Source organism: Ambystoma mexicanum, chromosome 4q, assembly GCF_040938575.1.
Source record: "Ambystoma mexicanum isolate Mex_15411 chromosome 4q, UKY_AmexF1_1, whole genome shotgun sequence".
NCBI lineage: Eukaryota > Metazoa > Chordata > Amphibia > Caudata > Ambystomatidae > Ambystoma > Ambystoma mexicanum.
Window position 1 is genome coordinate 39,653,071 of NC_090928.1, and position 21,055 is coordinate 39,674,125.

At 45.5% G+C, this 21,055-nt stretch overlaps 1 protein-coding gene across 1 annotated transcript in view; it reads left to right on the forward strand.

Moving 5' to 3' along the window:
* Positions 1–629: 629 nt before the first annotated feature.
* LOC138467436 (FERM domain-containing protein 6-like) overlaps positions 630–21,055 on the forward strand; it is a 316,289-nt gene continuing 295,863 nt past the window's right edge. Inside the window, exons 1-2 of the mRNA XM_069607409.1 lie at positions 630–929; positions 2,172–2,262. Of these exons, the coding sequence (XP_069463510.1) occupies positions 837–929; positions 2,172–2,262 (184 nt within the window). The 5' untranslated portion in view covers positions 630–836. The remainder of the gene's footprint in view (positions 930–2,171; positions 2,263–21,055) is intronic.

Here is a 21,055-nt window from a genome sequence, read left to right on the forward strand (position 1 = left end):
GATACAGTCATAGCTGTATTGAGTCGCGGTGCCTCACAGTCATCGCCGTTTTGAGTCGTGAAGAGTAGGTCTGTGAGGGAGCGTGGTACATTACCTCAAGAACCAATCTTGTTTTCCATTTAAGGAGATTGTCCTTTTTTAGCGTAAGTTTGCTAGGACCCGCTAATTGCTAGCTGTATAGCGTAAAATGAGAGGTTAAAATATGGAAACTTTAAAAAAAAAACGATTTCCGTAGGTACATGTCAACAAGGTAAAGGTACGCGAATGTCATTCAATTTAAGAATTACTTTGAAAATGTGCGTGGAAGTCCCTGGTCCCATCTTGGCTTCATAACATCTGAAAATAAACCTATAAAAAATGTTTTTTTTTAAAAAAAAAAAGGTTGCTCTTACCCCTGCTAAATATATGGGTACGTCTTAATTTACATTGATTACTTAGTCCTACCTTCACTTTGAGACTGTAAATATGAGTATTTCTCTACACAGCTGATGACAAAAATAACAATTTCGTGTGAGTGACAACAGCACTGCTGGTGAAATGCTTGTGACGCAGAAAGAAGCGACCTGCGGCAGCAGCGCTCGATATGTCTGCAGCCTCTGGAATGAGGCTCTACGGCTGCTGTGGTCCTGGCTGACGAGACCTCCCCCACTCAGCTGCGAGTGAACCTTGCCTCCTCCACAGGGCACCTCCGGTAGCTGACTCACCAGGCAAGTCTTCAGCTGGAGGCTCGGCTCCTGGCTGGCGTAAGGGCTGCGACAGGGGCGCGCGCCCCCCTGCTGACAAGAAGGCGGACCACAACAAAAAGTCCGAGTCCTGTGAGGAGCCCGGGATGCAGCATGAGCGCGGGACGGAGCGGGATGCCAGCGCAGGAGCAGCGCACCGTCTGCGTCCTGCTGCCCGGCGGGAAGCAGCTCAGCCTGGCCATTGGGGTGAGTGCGGAAAGTCGCCGGCCACCTGCGACAGTAGGCTGAGGCGTAAATGGCTCTGCATAGCACGAAACTGTTTATTTCAGTCACAAGTCAGTATTGCTCTCTGTTTTCTATACTGGAAAACGTTCGCATGTCTCTACTTTTGTTCGCTCGCGAAGTTAAAACTATTCACTGTGTTTCTGACGCAATCTTTTAAAACTCGCCAACGTTCACATAGTAAACCCTAGATGGGAACATCGTAGCCGAATGCTATTTCCACCGTGTAATTATGTCTATTAAACACAGTCTGACTGCTTGCACCTTCCTTTCTGTGCCCGTTCTGCAAGCTTCCATTCTCTCCGCTTTCCGCTTTTTGTTGTCTGTTATTTGCACATCATTATGTCCGTGTGAGCAAACATTAGTCGGCGTTGGAGGGCACTTCCCAGTGTTGCTTCCGAACTGGTTTGACAACCCTTATTATGCAGGTCTGGGGGGTGGAGGGGGGGGGGGGCTGTGAGCAGTTGCGGGCCATCTTCATGTCCCCGCCCAATTTACCATGCAGAATGCTTCTTTGGGAATTTCAATTTGAGGCCATTCTTGACTGCTATCTTTGGACAGTATATTGGGCATTTGAAACATGTAGCCATGCTTGTTTTGGTGTCTTGATGCCCGCCTTCTCCTCGGAAAAAATGCCTTCACGTGGGATCCAAAATGTTACATTACTTAGCACGTTCCCGGCACAGAACGGGCATTGTTTAGAGAACGGCGCAGGCTGAGATCGGATTATAAACTCTTGGCCGACAAGGGTGTCCAGTCTAGTGAATACAATTGGACTAATTAAAACTGCTAATGCAGAATGCCACAGACAGGATTGCGCGCCATGTTAATTGCGCTCTTCTGACTAAACAATACTGCCCGATGTCATTCTATGCGCAGACTTCAACTCCTGGGGGAAATGCACGCTTACTCTTGGAACGAGTCACTGCCATTGGTCGGTTCATGCAAAGGTGCCTGGGTGTCTGGTTCTGAATTTTAATAGGAAGCATGTCTTTCCCACGTTGTAGGCCACAGCCACCATCCCTCGTTTGCACAATGTCAAACATTCTGCTCTTTATTGCTGCAGAACAGTTGGTTGGACCAATTTGAGTTAATTTAGTGTAGCTATCCATTGGAATAGGGTAGTTATGTCAGCATCATGTTCGGCCCTGAAACTCTTTCAGCGAGAAGCATTAATTTATGCCATGTACATGTCATCTTTTGCAGGTAAAAGCAGCCGGCCAGGAGCTCTTCCAGCAGGTGTGTCATGAAGTGAAGATCAAAGACCCACATTTCTTTGGCCTAAGCATTCTTCAAAGTAAGTCTTCAGCAAGCTGTTATTAAAAGGCACCACCATTTCGTGCATACGTGCTGGTTTCCCCTTCACACACCAACACGGATTGTCTTTAGGTCACGCTTAAACAATCGCAGACTCGTTTGTTCTGAAGATAGGTGTTGATGTTTGGAACACCCATGCACACACTTTTCTTGTTACCCTCTATTGTTCTGACAATGCACGTTTTGGCAGACAGCATGCTATGTTATTCGAAACCGAATTACTCAACTAAGGTGCCATGGGAATTGTTCCAGATAAACGCAGAGAAAATTGCGGATTTTCTTTGTTTTATTTTAAATTAAATGTTTTGCTTCCATTACCTTGCCAAATGCCTTGAAAAACTATTGGACGTGTTTAGTTAGTTGTGCAGCTGTATATAAACATTATTTTCGTTTCTTTGCCCCCCCACACACTTCTGCATGACATTTTTGAATCTTAAATCACAATTACACTTTCCTTTCGCCTGTTTCTTAGCTTCTTTTTAGTTTTAGCTCATCTTTGGCACTTTGGCACTACCCAAGGAGGCATACAAGTATTGGTGTAGAGGGAGGGAAAGGAGTGTGGGGGTCATAAACAGTTAGTGTGAGTGGTTACACTGCAAATGTGTAATTTATGGATAACACATTAGCACCAGCATTGGTTTTACTTCATAGGTTGGACTGAAACCTCGTCTAGTGACACTACAAAGTATTGGCTCATAGTTGAGGCTTTGGTACCACAGAGATAGGACACATAGTTTTTGCTCATAGGAGGTGCTTTTATGGTTACATAGTTTCGGCGCACAGGTGGCGCTTTCTTGGCACCATTAGTTTTGACTCTGGTCTGATTCCAAGCAGAGCAAGCCAAGAATATTGTTATGGTTACATGGAAGCTATAATGTCTTTACTGGAGCACGCAGAGAATTATTTCCCTTCTTTACCAGGGGTATTCTGTCTCTTTCTTGCATCAAATGTACCCCGTTGCAGTGGGTAGCTATTTCACAAGTTGCTGTGTCTCAGCACTTTGTGGAAGAAGCTTACATGCAGATCAAGAACCCATAAAGGTCCGTTACGTCATATTCTGCACAGTGCTCTGATTCCAGCTGGGTCGTATCCTACTGCAGCATAAGAAAGAAACTATAAGGAAAATAAAGCACATTTACTCTTTGACTTTTAAATCTCCACTCCGAGGGCCCTTCCATGTGCCTCTCTAAAGCAGTGAGTTGCTCATTTAGTACAGCGTGTCTGGTAACTTATTAAAATAACCATCGCTGACTGGGATTCTATGACCTGCATGAATATGGTCGGTTACGGTATATAACAGTTAAACAAAAAATCTCTATTTAAGAATAATATGTAAACGTAACTTGTGCTTTGCTGCTGCACACACATGAAATGATAACTTGTATTTTGTATGCCGCTCTCGCTATTGCAGGTGTTCTCCATAGGGTCCTGCACGCGCAGCCGCTGGATCGCAATGAATTTATACATCTTCAGGGGATGGATGTGCATCTTAAAACCTGGGGGACTTTTAGGAACATGACTCCCACATCCCCTCTTTCTCATTCCAGTCCTTAGTAATCTGAAGAACGCTAGTCTGCGCCTCAGACCTTTCCTACCCACGCTTCAAACTCCAATGTTTCACTCACCACGCCTGTCTCCGGAGGTATACACCAGGCAACCACCCTACAACTGTCCCTACAAACTACTGTGTCATTGGTTGCGCTGCAGCCTTTTCCTGTGTGGGGGGCCTGCTGGGCTGTTGTCCTCATAGACGCTTCATTCAAGGAGCTGCCTCCCACTCGCTGGACTTAAGGGGTGGTTGAGTATAGCGGCCACTGAGTGCCCAGTTTAGTATGGGCCTCGAAGACTCTGAGCTGAGCTGGGGGACCGAGTACCAGGGGCACAGCACAGTAGTGCCAGTGGAGGCCATCTGGATGGTAGCATTACTGAGCGTCCCAAGTGCAGGGGGGTGATGCCTCTTCCTTATGCACAGGCTATGATCTGTCCGACTCGGTGGGAGGTACAGAGACATCCCAGCAGGCTAGGGCTTCATAAGGATTAATCAAACACGAATGCATGGTTGAATACAGATTGCTTGGTTCATAGTTTTGTGTCTGTTATTGTGACCATGGGTTCCCATAAGAAGCATAAGAGGAGGCCCAGAGACTACTCCCCGTCCAGTGATTCTTCCTGCTCATCAGAGCCCTGCAGGGAGAGGGAATGCTCAAAAAGTAAGATGAAAGCCCTGATTAGAAAGACTTTGAGGCAAGAGCAGAAGGTTTCTGAGAGGGCCATGGTGAAGGCCCCTTACTTGAAAGACTCTCCTTCTGTCTCCAGTTCTTGTGATGCCTCCTCAGAGTTCATGTGCTCTATGGACGAGGACAACAAGCCTGAGGGAAAGTATTTGGATCAAGAGGCCGTTGGCAAGGTGTTGGAACATTTGGCTTTTAGGATTCAGTTCGTAGAAGCTGACCTTTCCTCCCTTAAATCCAGACCCATGGTTTTCCAGTTTAAGAAGACAGTGAAAAAGGGTTTCCTTAGGATTAAGGATAAAAGGGCCAAAGTTCTGCTTGAATGGAAGGAGCCTGATCGGATATTAATTCCCAGGTTTATGGGAACCCTGTATCCTAAGTGAGTTGAGGAACTGCCCATGCCTAAACCTTGGAGACTTTCTGTTCATGTCCCCAGAGGATGTAGCGATCCATGACCCGACTGACAAGAAGATTGACTCCACATTGAGGAAGAAATATGTGGAAGCCTTTTTTTCCTTACTGTCATAGACATGTTCATCTTTGTAACAATATCTATTTAGGACACTATTAACACTGGAAGGACCTTCTCCCCCCCCCCATTTAAAGTGCCACACCAAATACCGTTATTTCTGTAATACTGAGTTCGCTTAGCCCTCTCTGAACGACATATAATATCACAAAGGTTTTCTCCCCCGTGCCACGCTAAGCCAAAAACCAGGCCAGGGTATTAAGATAATAGATATTTTTATTTATTTGAATTAGATGTTATGAAACCCGCACTAAAATGTCAAACACCAGTTTATCCGCGGCACAAAATAATAAAGTTTTCTCAACATAAATACATCACACAAGTGAGTTGAAAAGAACACACATCACAATTCTTTACTTTCTACAAATTTCACATCAAGAAATAATTAGCACTGGTCAGTGAACACAATTCACAAATGTAGTGCTGTGCAATTGTGATTTTCCTGCTCACTTAAAAGACTAGCAGTTTTTTTTTCTTAAGATTTGGACAAATGCATTTGGCAATTATGATTTAATCCACACGTTTGGTTTAACATAAAGGCAGAGTGATTGAACAGTTTGTTTTTACACCCCGCTACTTTGGTTTGGGTTGGGTTGGGGAAGACTAATAGCAAAATTATAGCGATTGAAGAATTTTGAATTTCAGAGTCCCCTCCACGAAAGGCTTTTGTTGGGGAAAGTTGGACAAAAAGATTGGACTGATTTAAGAACAAATACACCCCTCTTCCTTAAAGAAGTGGGGGCCAACAGGATAAAAAGGATTTCCCAATTTAATTATAGGCTATAGTTTTTCAGCGCACACTGGGGAGTGAGCTTTGTTAATTTAAAATTTTAACAAAATTCACCCCAGAGTTTTCTACCAAAGGGAATTAATTAAATTAGTATTTTTTTAGTTAAATAGTCTAAGGATCTACAAAATTCTGCCCCCACCCCGTCATCTACAAAGGTAAAGGATTTAAGGCAAGCAGATTCCCCCACCCTTTGGTTGCAAAGGGCTCAAGTCTACTTACATTGAACACCTCTGTTTAAAGTTCAGGACAGCCAGCTGCATGTCAGGGCCCTCTGGAAAGATAGGACAGGGGTCTGGTGACTCCACTCTCAAGGATGGCTTCCCTCTCTCCACCATAGGACCCAGTCAGCTTTTAGGCCTTCCTAGAAATAGACAGCTCTGCCCAGATGCACTCTCAGCAATCTCCTTTGGTGTTTCCTTTCAGCTGTCAGATGGTAAGTGTCAGCAGCTCTCCCCGATGGTAAATTACAGCAGCTCTGTCTCTTCCTCATGGTGCATTCCCCCTCATATAGCAGTGATGACACTGATACCATCAAGTTTACAATCTTGGGGAGTGCCCTGCAAGAGGTCTCGCAACTAGGATTGGAAAGTTCCCATTCTCTCTTCTCCCAACTCCAGCCCACCTGTACAGATTGGCTTAGGAGTCTGGTGCAGACATATGGCAATTCCCATTTGTAATCGACATCTGTTCTCTTGTCAAGTTTTTGGCAAAAACTAGTTATATGGCAAAACGTAATAATTTTACTAGCAGACGCCATAAAATATATATTTTCCGATTCAGCTAATCATGTGTAATAAGATGACTGCCAGGTCTGCACCGTTTTGCACGGCCATGTGGCAATTTTCTGACTTTTTCACAAAAAGTCTAATTGTTAGTAAAATGCCATTTACTACGCATATTCCTAATTTCACCCTCCACCTGTTCACCAACTCCCAAATTTGGAACATTTTCAGATCAGCAGGAAACCCATTTTAGATAGCCATCACAATTCCCTGAGTCGTAGGTGGGTGAATTGTTATCACCAGAATCTCTGGGAAATTACCTAAAAATGACACATAGATAAAGAAAATCCAACTTATGGTTGCTGAGAAGAATGCATACATTATTAAACAAAGGGAATCTTCATATGTGTAAATATGAGCTACCCTTCAACCACGCCATTCGACATTTGCCACTCTGGTGCAGTGTTTTTATTAGTTTCTTTGCAGTCAGTTGCCCACTTGAATTTTGAGTTTCATCCTTCCTTAATTGTAGCTCCCGTCTTCACACCTCCTGCTTACATTCTGGCCATGCTCCAGCCAAGGGACATTGTCCTTGGTTTTCCACACTTTTCATGGAAGCTACGTTTTATTGTTGTTCTAAAATAGCTGGGGGATGTAAACCAGGCCTTCTGTGGGGGAGGTATTTGTGACATTTGTCGCACAGCAAGCAAACAGGGTCTGCCATGGGCCTAAGGAACATTTTTCATGGAAACAAAGTGGGTTTATCATTTCACATGTTTACTGGTATTCTGCATGTGAAACACAATATACATTATCTTTTTTGTCAACCCGCACCATTATGTCTCAGCGATGCATAAGTACACATTCTTGCACCTTCTTACTGTTAACAGTTCCTTCATTTTTAAGTCCCAGGTCTTCATTTCAGTGTGTGGTGCTCGCATTCAGGCTCAGTTCAGCACACATGTCGTTTACAAAGGTAGTCACATCAATCACTGGAATGTTGCACTAGCATAGCCTGAGAATTTGTGTTTATTTGAATACTGTGTTAATACAGTTGTCTTCTGCACAGGAAGTGAAGGAGGTGGTTGCCAAAGTATCCTTGGCACTGTCATGGCATCAGAAGTTTATCAAAATTCCGAAGTCCCATCTGAACTCAGCTGATGATCTCCTTTACATAGGGGCCCGATTTCAGAACAGGTTGCGTCAAGTAAGTTTGCCAAAGACGTGGGCAGTCAGACTTGTTTAGTAGGTCAATCACTTGTGTCATCTAAAGGAGGCCTCGGATAGGCGTTGGCTGTGGGTCCAGAGCCTGATGGTAGCAACAGTTCTTATCACTCTGTGGGCACATCGCCATCTGCAGCTCCATCTGTGGCAGCTTCATTACCATTGGCTCCCAATGTGCCAGGACTTTTGCGAGACGGATCCCCGCTTCTCCCAAGATGATGAAGGTACTGATGGTTGAGTCTGGAAAATCTTCTGAAGTGTTTCCCCTCTGAATCCTCCTTTACTAGCAGCAATCACCTACAAGCCAGATCTCGAGGTTGGGGGTGCACTGTTGGACCCTGACTATTCAAGAAAGATACTCAAAGCTGGGATTGTTGTCAGTCCGCCAACTGGCTGGAATTGGAAGTAGTTTGGCCAACTCTGCTAGTGTTTCCGCCAGATTGTTTCCAGTCGAGACTTCCAGACAACACAACATTTTCCAAATATCTGAACCGTCAAAGGACATTTGCTCGGCATCCTTGGAGGTGATCTATATCTCTCTCTCTCTCTCTCTTTCGGTCTCTCTCTTTCTCTCTTGCACTCTCTTTCTCTCTCTCTCTCAAATCGAGTTCTTGGTGGAGAAGACCTGGTTATCTCTGGAGGCAGCCCACATCAGGGGATTAGTGAACACCCTGAGCAGAATGTTTCCATCATCACCAAAGATGTCAGTCAGCCTGGATGCTTTCCAACTGATTGTGCCTCATTATGGACTTACAGATGTGGATACATTTACGTCCCTCCCCAATCACTGGGTTCTGAAGTATTGCATCATGACAGTGGAGGAGGGGACATGGGTGATCGACGTGTTGTTCATCGCTTGACCTCCAGCCTTCTGTATATGCTTTTTTCTGATTCCCCTGATCCCTGGTTTATTCAGTCAGATCAGGTAACACAATTCCAGTGTCCTTCTGGTAGCCCCTTAATGCACTTGCAGGTCTTGTCTTTCTCTGTTAATGTTGCTGGCAGTGGCCTCGCCTCTTCTCCTGCTGGCTTCAGCTCCATAGATTTTAGCAGCAGACCTAACACCACACAGCAGCTGGAAATTGGCAGTTCGGTCCTTGAAAGGAAAGGGTTTAAATGGCAGTGGCTTTTATCTCTTTTCTCCTTGGCTGTCCAGGAGGCTCAGAGATCTTCTACTCTTCTGGCTTATGATAGACATTGGAGCAGGTTTATTGAGAGGTCTGATAGGAATGATCTTATGTTGTAGTGTAGGTCTCCAGATATTGCTAGGTTCTTACAGGTCGGGTTCCACTTGGGTCTTTCAGTCTCTTCTCTAAGGGCACACTGGGCAGCAATTCAGTTTGTCAGGGCTCTGTCGGTGGAAATGTCTGAATCTGATTCTGTCACTTCTAGGTTATTGTATTATTGTTCTATCTCTTGGGCCAGGATCAAGTCACTCATACCCCATTGGGATTTACCCTTGCTCCTTAGAGCTCTTTAAGCCTCTGGGCTGGGCCAATATCAAACATCTTTCCCTAAAACTGTATTTTTGACTGCCATTTGTTCTGCTCTTAGGTTAGGGAAATTATGGGGACTTCTTTGTTCACCTCTTATTTGGGTCTCCAGAAATATAACATTGTGGTGCGACTCAACGTTTCATCTGAAGGTGGTGTCCATTGTCCATCTTTCGCAAGAAATTGTGATCCCAGCATTAGCGAGCAATCTGCCACTGGAAGTGAGGGCTAAATTGGCTTTGTTGGATGTGCGGCAGGTGATCCTGCCCGAACTGGGCAGGACAGCCTCCTTCAGGTCATAAAATAATTAGTTTCTCACGTTGGAGGGGTCGCAAAGAGCAAAAAAACTTCTTCATTTTCCATTAGTAGATAGTTGAAGGACAATATTTTATTGGCATATATACTTGCTGACCCCCCTTTGCCAGGGAGGGTTGCACATCTGTTTACCAGAGGGGTGGCTACCTCTTGGGTTTAGGCTAGGGGTATCACTCATGGATATCTGTAGGGCCACCATAAGGGCCTCTTTGAATACTTTTGCCCATCATTATCGACTATCCATACTAGGCCGAGCAGATAAGGGGTGGTCCTAAGCAGTTTTGCAGGCGATCATTCCTTGAATTTTGTATATCGAATTGTTTATCAAAGGTGCACTGGCTGCATAGAATCTTGGCTCTGCCTTTTCTTTCCTAAATATACAATCTGTCTGATCTGTGGGAGATTTCAAATAAGCAAGGACTGGGATGAGGAAGCAGTGATGTGCGTGTAATGCATTGATTAGTTACCGATAATCTTCTTTGTACCAAGCTCTACTTTTCCTCGTTGCAGTTCTGAGATATCGCCTCTCCCTTCCTGGTTGTCGGACCATTGTCCATCACCTTGTTTATTGATAGGAAGTTGTTGGGGTGGTGGCCTTCTTTATTCCTCACCACCCAGGGTGCAGGGTAAGTAAAATATTAAAATTTGAAGCGTGCGTAGGACAATTCTAGGGCAAAGACCAAGGTTCTTTGGATAAGTAAGGAATGGGACTAAAAGAACCGGACTAGATCTAATGAAGATTACTGGTAATCCAGACTTTAACCCACACAGGCCTCTTAATGGTTAATAAGGTACACCTCTAATTCAGTGCAGACCAAAGAAAGAAAACAAGCCATGCTCCCAAACCTACTTCTTGGCTCAGTGGGGTCAGGGGGATTCTAAGAGGGGGGTGTTATACAAGGGTTGTCATCCAGAGTACTGAACTGGATATAAAAATACATCAATAAGGGTTTTCCTCAGCATCCCAGACTAGGCATTGACTTAGCTGTAGTGTTGATTGAATATCGGTTACAAGCTGCTGGGCGATTGCCTAGATGGGTTTGTGTGGGCCCAGAAAAAGTATAGTATGACACGGTGGCTTGACGCCTGTAAAGGCTTTAGATGCCATTGCTAAATTATTACTGGTTGTGCATTCACTTGTTCCATGAGTAAACACAGACTGCATCTCAAAGAGGCAAGTTCAATTCCCTGAGGCCAACCAAATCCAAATGTACACATAATTAAGTAGCTGTCTTGCTGGAGAGCAGTGATGGCATGGTCTGTTGGCTAAGGCCCTGACATCAGCAGCAGCATGTCAATGTTTCACTTTCACTGCTGATTCACCCTGTGCTCTCTGACCCATACCTTTAGCTCTCCGCCTGTTAATCAGCTGTAAAGTTGGAGTGGTTAGTCGCCCACTGAGCATAGAAATCGCTGCATTTTTTAATTATGTAAAATCAAGTTGTAAAGCTTTACAATAGTTCAAGAATTATGAACATCACTCAAACCACATTCCCTAAAAACTAGTTGTGATTGCATTGACACAATTCCTGTTGGGGTTGAAAATAACCAGCGCCCCTTTAATCCGTGCAAACCAGCACCTTGTTTGTTTGTTTATTTGTTTGTTTATTTTATTTATATAGCGCAAACTAGGCCCTGAGGCAACCGGGCGCATATCTTGGCAGAAGGTTACAGGTAAAAACATATCATCACATTGGTATCAACAGATTGCGAACAACATATACAATATATACAATATATAAGATATATAGATTATACAATTGACGTTACCAAATACAGTTGACGTTACAAAACAGTGCAAAAGCGGCACAAAGGTGCCGGGGCAAAGCAAAGCTAAGTCGCAGCTAGCCCGTCAGGGTCAGAGGGCAGTTGTTAATGAGAAGTAACTAGCCAAAGCTTGGCTTTGTGTTTGAATAGGTTAAATGATGGTAAGGATCTGATGGTGAGTGGTACAGTGTTCCAAAGCTTGGCTGCCAGGACAGGGAAGCTGGCACCCCCAGCTGTATGAAGCTTGAATCTGGGGATTTCGAGGCCGTGGGACTGTGCGGATCTGAGTACTCGCGTTGGAATATGTTGAGTGAATCGAGAGGCTAGATATGAGGGGGCCTGGTGGTTAACACATTTGTATGTAAGGGTGAGTGCTTTCAGTGAAATCCTTTGGGCGACTGAGAGCCAGTTGAGGTTCTTTCTGGTTTCTGAGATGTGAGCAGATCGGGGGATATTGAGAGCCGCTCTAATGGCGTTGTTCTGGGTAGTCTGTAATTTGTTAAGGTTACTCTGGTTAGTGCCTTGGTACAATGCATTACAATAGTCCAGTTTGGACATGACCAAGGTCCTGGCCAAGGTGATGCAATTCTGGGCGGTAAGGAATGGGCGACAGGCTGAGATCAATTTGCAGGTGTAGGCAGATGCAGCAGCCACTGCATTGGTTTGTCGGGTGAGATTCAAGGAGGCATCCAGGTAAATACCCAAAGTTTTGGTGTCTTTAGATACTTTAATTAGATTGCCGTCAATGTTAAAGGAGCCGAAGAGGGGACTTAGTTTGTTAAGTCTCTGTTGCGTGGCTAGGATGAGAAGCTCAGTCTTGTCATCATTGAGGCACAACTCGTGCTGGGCCATCCAAGCTTGAATGACAAGGTAAATGTCATTGATGGCTTTGGAGTCAACAATGTAGTCACCAGTAATAGGTATGAGTATCTGGGTGTCATCGGCATAGTTCGTGTAGGTGACGCCCAGATAGTCAAGCACATCAAATAGTGGTTTGGTGAAGACATTATAGAGAGTAGGGGAGACACAGGACCCTTGCGGGACTCCACACGGGACTGGTGTAGGGTCGGCCGATGCGGTAGGTGAGAAAACTCTCATGTGCCTGTTGTTGAGGAATGACCTGATCCAGTTGGATGCATTGTCAGAGAAGTGAGCAGCGGACTTTAGGTGCCGACATAGTATTTGGTGGTTGACCAAGTCGAAAGCGGCAGATAAGTCCAGTAGTAGAAGAAGGGCCAGTTTACAGTTTACCGTTGTCTTTAAGGTCCTCAATTTGAGTTTTGAGGTCAAGAAGAGCTGTTTCGGTCCCATGTTTGGGTCTGAAGCCAGATTGTCTTGAGCCGAGGAGGTTATTAGTTTCTAGGTAGTTCTGAATCTGCAGGTATGCTGCTCTGTCAAGTATTTTAAGTAAGAAAGGTACAGTGGTAATAGGTCTGTAGTTAGTTGGTATTTCAGGGTCCAGATTCGTTTTTTTTAGGAGAGGGATAACCCAAGCGTCTTTTAAATTGTTGGGTACCGTTCCTGTTAGGAATGAAGAGTTGATGAAGGTGGTTATAAAAGGAGCAAGGTCCTGTGCCGCTTCCTTAATGATAGGTGCTGGGCAGGAGTCACCTTGGCAGTTCGAGGGTTTTAGGTTGCGAATGATGTTTTCGACCTCGAGGATGGTGAGAGGGGTGAAGCTGAAAGGGGTATGAGTAAAGGAGGCCGTTGGCGTAGTGGGGGGTTTAATGGGGGGGTTGGTGAGTAGAGTAGTTTGTTTGGCGTTCATTTTAGATTGCAGGGTGGTGATTTTGTTGAGAAGAGCATTTTGGATGTTATTGCACCATTGGCTGTCTTTAGTGCAGGTATCAGGGATGGGGGAGGGGGCTTCCAATTCTTTAAGGATTTTAAACAGCTCCTTAGTGTTGGATTCTGCTTGTGTGATACGTTGGTTGTAAGTCTCCTTTTTTGCCTGTAGGATTGCTTCCTTGTAGTTATGGGTGGAGATGATGAGGCGTTCTTTGTTGGGGTCGCAAGGGTGGCTCATCCAGAGTGATTCAGCCTTGCGTTTTTCTTTGCGTAAGGCTCGTAACTGCGGGGTGAACCAGGAATTCAAATGGGCTTGTTGTTTAGCTTTCCGTAATTTAAGCGGAGCTATATTATCAATGGCTTTGAGAAGTGTTTGATTGAAGATATCTACTAAGACTGTAGGGTCGTTGTGTTGTGACACACATTTGTTCAATATAGGAAGGATGAGTGGGAGAAGTTTATCCCTGGTGATGTCTTTTTTGTTCCTTGTGGGAGTGGCTGGAGCTATCGTGGGAGTGGTAAGAGGGTTGGTCGCTGGAAGGTGGAAAATGATGATGTGGTGGTCGGACCAGGCACAAGCGTGGTTGGAACTTATGGTAGTGTTGCAGTTGAGATCATAGATCCAATCAAGCGTTCTACCTTTGATATGGGTAGGTTTGTCAATGCGCTGTTGGAGTCCTAAGTTAGCTAATGTGATAGCGAGTTCAGAGGCCAAGTGATCCTTAGTGTCATGTAAACCAAGGTTGAAGTCACCTAGAAGCAGTACCTGAGAGTTAGGTTTCGTATTGACAGTCAGAATGGCTGTGATCTCATCTATGAAGGAGCTGAGTGGTCCTGGGGGTCTATAGATGAGGTGGAGGGTAGCAGTGTTGGTTGGAGATAAGGTGAGTTTCACGGAGAGGGATTTTGCACAGCTGAGCTCTGTGTTGGGGATGATTCTAAGTGTGATGTTATTTCTATGTATGAATGAGACTCCACCTCCTTTGGATGTTGATTGTCGGTCAGCTCTAAGGATAGAGTAACCGTTGGGGATAGCGAGGGAGAGAAGTGGGCCGGAGGCTGCGTGTAACCATGTTTCGGTGATGGCCACAAAATCGAGGTTATGAGTGGTGATGAGGTCAGAGATGTCCAGTGCGTGGGCCGTAATAGATCTGGCGTTAATGAGGGCACCCTTGAGTTCTTTGGCAGCGATAGAGCTGTGGGATGACGGTGACTTCTGTGAGGTAGTGGTGACGTGAGTGTGCTGAGTGCAGTGGGCACGAGGAAGTCTGGATCCAAGTCTAAGATTCCTGACTTGGAGTGTGCAGGGTTGGTTGGGAATGGGTTTAGTGGCAAAGTGATGTAGCCAGAGGGCAGGGTCATTGAGGTATGGGTTACTCAGGGGCATTGCAGTATGGTGAAAAGTAGGGTGATGAGGGTCGGTCATAACCGTGCTGGGAGGAGTGGGGGGGTAGAGGGTTATGGCAATGATGAACCCTCCGTCGGTGCGGTAGTGAAAGTGCGCACTGGAGTGGACGTGGAGGAGTTGTGCGCTAGGCGGAGGTAGAATCGGCCAAGAAGTGGCAGTCCAAGTACAACTTGTTAGGTGAGTGCATGTATGATTGTGCAATCAATGACTCAAAAGGCAGAAGCTCAACTACAGGGTAAGTACATGTGCAATTATGCAATCAATGACTCAGAAGGCAGAAGCTCAGCTACAGGGAAGTATAAGTGCAATTATGCAATCAATGACTCAAAGGCAGAAGTTCAGCTACGAGGTAAGTACATGTGCAATTATGCAATCAATGACTCAAAAGGCAGAGGCTCAGCTACAGGGTAAGTACAAACGCTAAGCGACTACAGAATATAAAGGACGGAGTGAAGTGTGCATAAAGGAATTACAATAGGCGGTGAATCGTGAATCAAGTGGAGAAGAGAGAAGTGGCCCTATGTAGAGAAGGTGCTCCCGAATGAGAGAGGGGAAAGACCTTATAACCAGACAGGGTAACAAAGGCCGACATGCTAGGTAAATTGACCATGCTAGGTTCAGCTAGGTTAGGTCCATGAGGAGTCTTACCGCCTTTCTAGACGTCGTTCCGTGTGTGTCCTGAAGGAGCAAGAGTGCGACAACAACTGGGGATGAAAGTACTGCGGAACGGTGACCACCACCGTGGCGGGCCGGTGTCAAATCTGGGGGATCACCATAAGGCGCTCCCTCACGCTCCACGGCGCGAACAGGGAGCAAACAGGGGCCTTAGTATGGGCCTTCGTGTGGCCGCCGGCGCTTCCGCCTGCCGGCGGATGTAAGTGGAAGAAAAGGCTGCTAGTCGCTTAGCAGCGAGGCATCAGCCTCGGTTTCATGCCGCGCTGCGCCCGGCATTAGAAGGTCAGGCAGGGTAGGTCAGGCAGAGCGTGCTCGATGCTCGATGGCATCTAGATAGGGATTTAGTAGTGCAGATCGTAGTGCGGGCAGGTGTATCTGCTCCTTACCGCAAGGATGGCTCTGGGTGGGCTTTCAGTGTGTCTGGGCTCCGAGGATGGCGGTGCCCACTGCATGTGGAATGCTCCTGCTGCTGCTGGATGGTGGCTGCTGTAGGGGAGGAGGGGCTCCTGCCCTCTCCTCAAGGAGGCTGCTGGCGATGGAGAATGGGGCTCCAGGGAGCAAACAGGGGCCTTAGTATGGGCCTTCGTGTGGCCGCCGGCGCTTCCGCCTGCCGGCGGATGTAGGTGGAAGAAAAGGCTGCTAGTCGCTTAGCAGCGAGGCATCAGCCTCGGTTTCATGCCGCGCTGCGCCCAATCCAAACCTTAAACATGCACAAAATATTTAACATCTTTATAACCTCACAACCACAGAGGAATACTTTACTGCATTTAGAATTATTTACTACATTTAAATGGAGTCAGTAATATCAGCTATAAGACCATACATCATATAACCTAATTATTGTTACCAAGCCGGCATTTAACAACCTAAAAATATTAAGCCATCGCTCCAAAGAGTTCATTGGCAGCTCCCCAACTCCACTCTGGTATGCCCACCTTCCTTTTGCCTAAGAGATTTCAATATTCGTTAAACAAAAACAATGTAATAAAACCCGAAAAGAGCCGTTCGTTTTCTAGGAAACACCACACATTTTCACAGGCAAGTCAGGAAACTCACACACGATGCTGCCATTGATGAATGCTGGCAGGTGCTGAGGGGTGCACTTTACAGTGACCTGCGCTTAAACAAATGAATCAAATAAATGCAACAAGATGATGTTGGTATTCACATACAACCCCCCCCATACCTTCTGTGCTACTAATATGAACCGTTTGCATTCAATATGACAAATGCACATCAAACATCTTCAGCGCTCAGCTACAATCTTATTTCAGCCCGTTTTGAATTATAACTCACGCCGTACTGTCATTTCTTGGAGCCCAACTTCACTTGTGCCCAATGAAGACCAAATAAAGGAAGTCATCATCTGTAAAATAGGTTGACATATTTCCATACTGTTCACTTGCCCTCATAGGACACATGTTTCATTGCTGGCCCGTGGCCGCATGAAGCAGCAGTGATCCATTGTATGTTTTCCCTTACAAAACTCAGCTGTGCTTTACGGATCAGCTTATATTTGCAAGGACATCTTCCAGGTAACCCAGCAGTATTTTAGGGGAATTCTTCATACTTCAGCCTGATAATGAGCTAAGCATACGAGATGCAGGCAGGGTACCATGTCCATTCATATGTGAAGGCACCACCACCAAACCCTCCCATTGAATGCGGCACCTTTGAATCACATATTTAATAGACCCTAAAGGATTTGTTGATTCAATTTTAACACAACCTCTAAAAGCCCATCTAGGCCAGTGTCACTGGAGGTATTCTGTGGAACCTTTAATAGCAAACAAAAAAATATCGATATGAAATTTCAATTTGGCCAACATCCCGTTATGCATAGTCTCCTTCTGTTCTACTATATAATGTACAGATATCACAAACCACCACTATCCTTGTAATAACATGATTTGCAACTGATATGGAGTTTTCATGCTTGCCAATTACAGCATACATAGGCTTTCATTGCTAGGTTCTTTCCTCTGTTATCTTCATTCTGAGAACCATTTTGAGGCTATGGCCCATAAGGGATATCAGTAATGCTTCCGGAGGTTGCCAGGTTGTCTATAATTTACAGGATGAATTTAGGCTCTTGTTTGGCTTTAGATTTGCTCCCTCACCTGAAAGATATCGATTGCTTACGCCTTTGATCATTTATCTTTTTATTCAGTCATACAATTACTACATCACGCAATGATAATAAACCGCAACATCTTTTAAAAAAATAAAACGGAAATGAAATGCTGGTAGTTTAGTTCTCCACTTGGTGGCTTTGGTTGCTGGCATCTGAAGCAAGGGGTAAGGGCTTTTCATGTGAATGTCACTAAGAAACTTGAACATGGCCTTAGCGGAAAAAGTAGTGACCATTCAGCAGGATGACCCATCTCTGATATGTTTCTTATTTTGCGAATTATAAATCCTTGTAACTTGACACGATCAAGATTTCCTTTCAACTTGTGCCATTTAATGACGGGTTGTTACAATGGATTTCAGATGCCAATTAATAGAGTTTTAGGCACTATGCTCCTGGGGGGCACCAGCAACATACAGAGGAAGCAAGCACTAATGTTATCGAGAATATATGAGCTGCGGCATGCAACAGACACTGTAGCCCACACATTGTCAATTTGTGTGCCTTTGAGATGCGCCGAACATTCCGTATATGATATGGTATGGCATTTATAACGCGCCTATACACAAGTGTTTCAAGGCACGATGAGGCAAGGGAGGGGGAACAGAGGGAAGACAAAGACAACGATCTTATTAGGCCAGGTGTCATTGAGCTCGAGCAAGTGCAGGTGAGTGGGAAAGGGAAAGTGCGGGGGTAACGGGGAGGTGGCAGTGCAATACATAGGATCAACAGAAAATAATAAATAAAATAACTGAAATAATAGGTAAAATTACGGCCAACTTGTGGCAAGTACAGGGATAAGTGCAGACATCAAGTGTCAAGAGCTGGGGGGACTGTATGGATACAGAAACAGATCCCAAGTGCAGTGGTTGCCCGGGAGGCAGTGCAGGTGTGCAGCTGGTGGGAGAGGTAACCTGGGCCCGAGATCAGAGGGTAGCCAGGTGACCAGTGCAGTTACAGTCAGGAGTTCAGCAGGGGATAGGAGGAGAGAAAGCAGAAGTAAAGAGGAAGGTATTGAGGTGCTTCCGGAACCGGAGATGGTTCTCCTCAAGTTTCAGGGAGGAAGGGAGGCTGTTCCAGAGGAAGGCATCAGCCGAAGAAAGAGATCTACCACCAACTCGTTGATTGGAGAAGTGACTGACCCTGAGGGAGTTGGAGGCGGATGAGCAAAAAGCTCGAGAAGGAAGATATTTAGGAAGAGAGAGTTGGAGATATTGAGGCCCCAGGCCCCAGAAGGCCTTGTGGACAAGGTAGAGGGGTTTGAACTTAATCCTCGCAGCCACTGGGTGCCAGTGCTGACATTTTAGTCTTGCAGAGATACGATCCCTGGGCGTGAGACCAAGGACATGTCTCGCAGTTCTGTTCTGGATGAGTATGAAATACAGAGTGCTTTCTAATGCTGCCCATGTCACAAAAGAACATGGGTGGTGGGGCAAGTGAAGGCTCTTCCAGCACAGGTGCCTTCAGGAGGGTAAAGAACACCCAGAGCCTTACTACCCAGTGACGTGTGTAGTTATGAGGCCCCACATTGGAGAAGACACATGGCATCATGGCTGTGTCACCTGCCTTATTTGCTGTATAGTCAGTGGGACCGTAAAGGCGAGTAGGCAATGGGACCTCACAATTGTAATGCATTTCCCCCACTCTCTTTACAATCCCCCCCACCCTGATCTTCTCAGTAGTCTTGTGGTCTAAGGAAGTGGGTGTGTGAAAGTTAATGGGACGAAACACGCATTACCGTCCCAGCACTTCCAAAGCCTCCTTCCCAGTCCATCTGTGAATGGGAGCAGAACTTGGGAGGCGGCTATGGCTGGGGAAGTGAAGGGATACTCTATTTCTTTCCCACAACTGGCAAAAGTTTGAGCGTGCTTTTGGAAGACCTCTTCTACGAGTCAGACTGTATCAAAGCCAAAAACGTGGGCCTTGCTAAATGTAATGTGTTCAGCACAGCCGATCATAACACTTATTGCAATGTGAAGTGGGGCAGCAGCATCCAATATATGTTGGTTGATGAGAGTGTTCACAGATTGGGAATGACGGAAAGTCTCCTTCTTTCCTGTTACTATGTACTCCGTAGCCTGTTGGAGTTGTGCTTGTGTAATAGCAGCAGAGGTTTCAGTTAGTATTTATTTATTGTTTATTTATACAGCGCTTATACACAGAGGCAGTGCTTCAAAGCGCTTCAAGGCTGGAAGGGAACAAGGGAATACAGTAATTATTCTTAGGCCTTGAATTGTCCAAATAATCAAAAGAGAGAAAGAAAACCAGAATACTACGCCTGACGACATTTTGCCTAGTGCAAGTGCATGAATTGTAATAGTTGCGACCAAGCTCGGGAGGGAGAGATGAGAAATGGTGGGGGTGAGAGGGGACAGGACAGAACATTAACGGGTCCTAGAACTTTTAGGTAATGCATACATACATAAGGAGGTGCGGGGAAGGGGAGGGGAGTAACAAAAATGAGTCCGGTCCAGCAGGTCCCTGGGTTAAGTGCAGAGAGGTTGCCCCGCTCATGGAGCGTAATCTGAAAGTGCAGTGATGTTGAAATGCTGAAAAAAGTGCAGCGGCCCAGAAGCAAGTGCAAAAGACTGGCAGGGGAGCCTGGGACCTGTTAGGCTCGGGAGGTGAACCAGGCAACAGTCAGCAAAAACTGAACAGAGTTGGGGTGGGGGGGAGGAAAGGAGGTTAGCAAGGGAGAGGGAGAGAGAAGGAGGAAGAGAAAATTAAGGTGTTGAGGAGTTTCCGGAACTCAAGGTGTTCTGGCTCAAGATGGATAGAGGCAGGGAGGCTGTTCCAGAGGGGGCACCTGCAGAGGATAAATATCTACCCCTGAATCTCTGTTTGTTGAAGCGGCTCACCCGCAGAGAATTGGGGGAGGACGAGTGGAGGGCTCTAGAGGGAGAGTATTTAGGAAGAGAGTGTTGTAGATAGTGCGGGCCCCAGCCCCAGAAAGACTTGTGGACTATGCAGAGGATCTTGAACTTGATCCTTGCAGCCACAGGGAGCCAGTGAAGGGGTTTCAGTGCCAGGGAGAAGCAGTGTTCCAGGGCTTAAGGCCAAGGACAAGTCTTGCGGTTCTGTTCTGGATGATTTGTAGAGGACGGAGAGTAGAAGTAGGGAGATTGAGAAAGAGGCTACTTGCAATAGTCCAGCCTAGAGAGAACCAGGGCTCTCGAGGTGTTGAGCTTCTGGGGGGAAGTGAGAAAAGATAGAATACCGCTGATGAGGTGCAGTTGGTAATTGGATTTCTTGGAGATGTCTGAGATGTGAGAAGAGAAGGAGAGAGTGACAATCCCCTTTGCACTTGGTGACACAGTGATTGAGTGTCGATGCAAAATACTAGCAAAGTAAAATATTATGAATGCTTAGATCTGTTTGGCAACAATAACTAGGTACAGGTGTTATTGGCTCCTGATATGCAGTATGCTAATATTGGAAGTGAATGGTGAACAAAGTATTATAACACACAGAGTAATTGCTTTTGTTGACTTTTAATAAGTAAAGGTTTTTCAGTTTAATTCATTGAGAATACTCGCCATTGATTTGTCAATATATTGTCATTAGGATTTGGACTAACATGCCATTTTACTATTCACTAAGATCAGTGAGTTCTAGAAATATTATTTTTGAAGTCTACATAATTTTTCAGATTTTTTCTCTGTGACCATACTTAAGTGAAAATTTAGTTTTTGGAACTAGT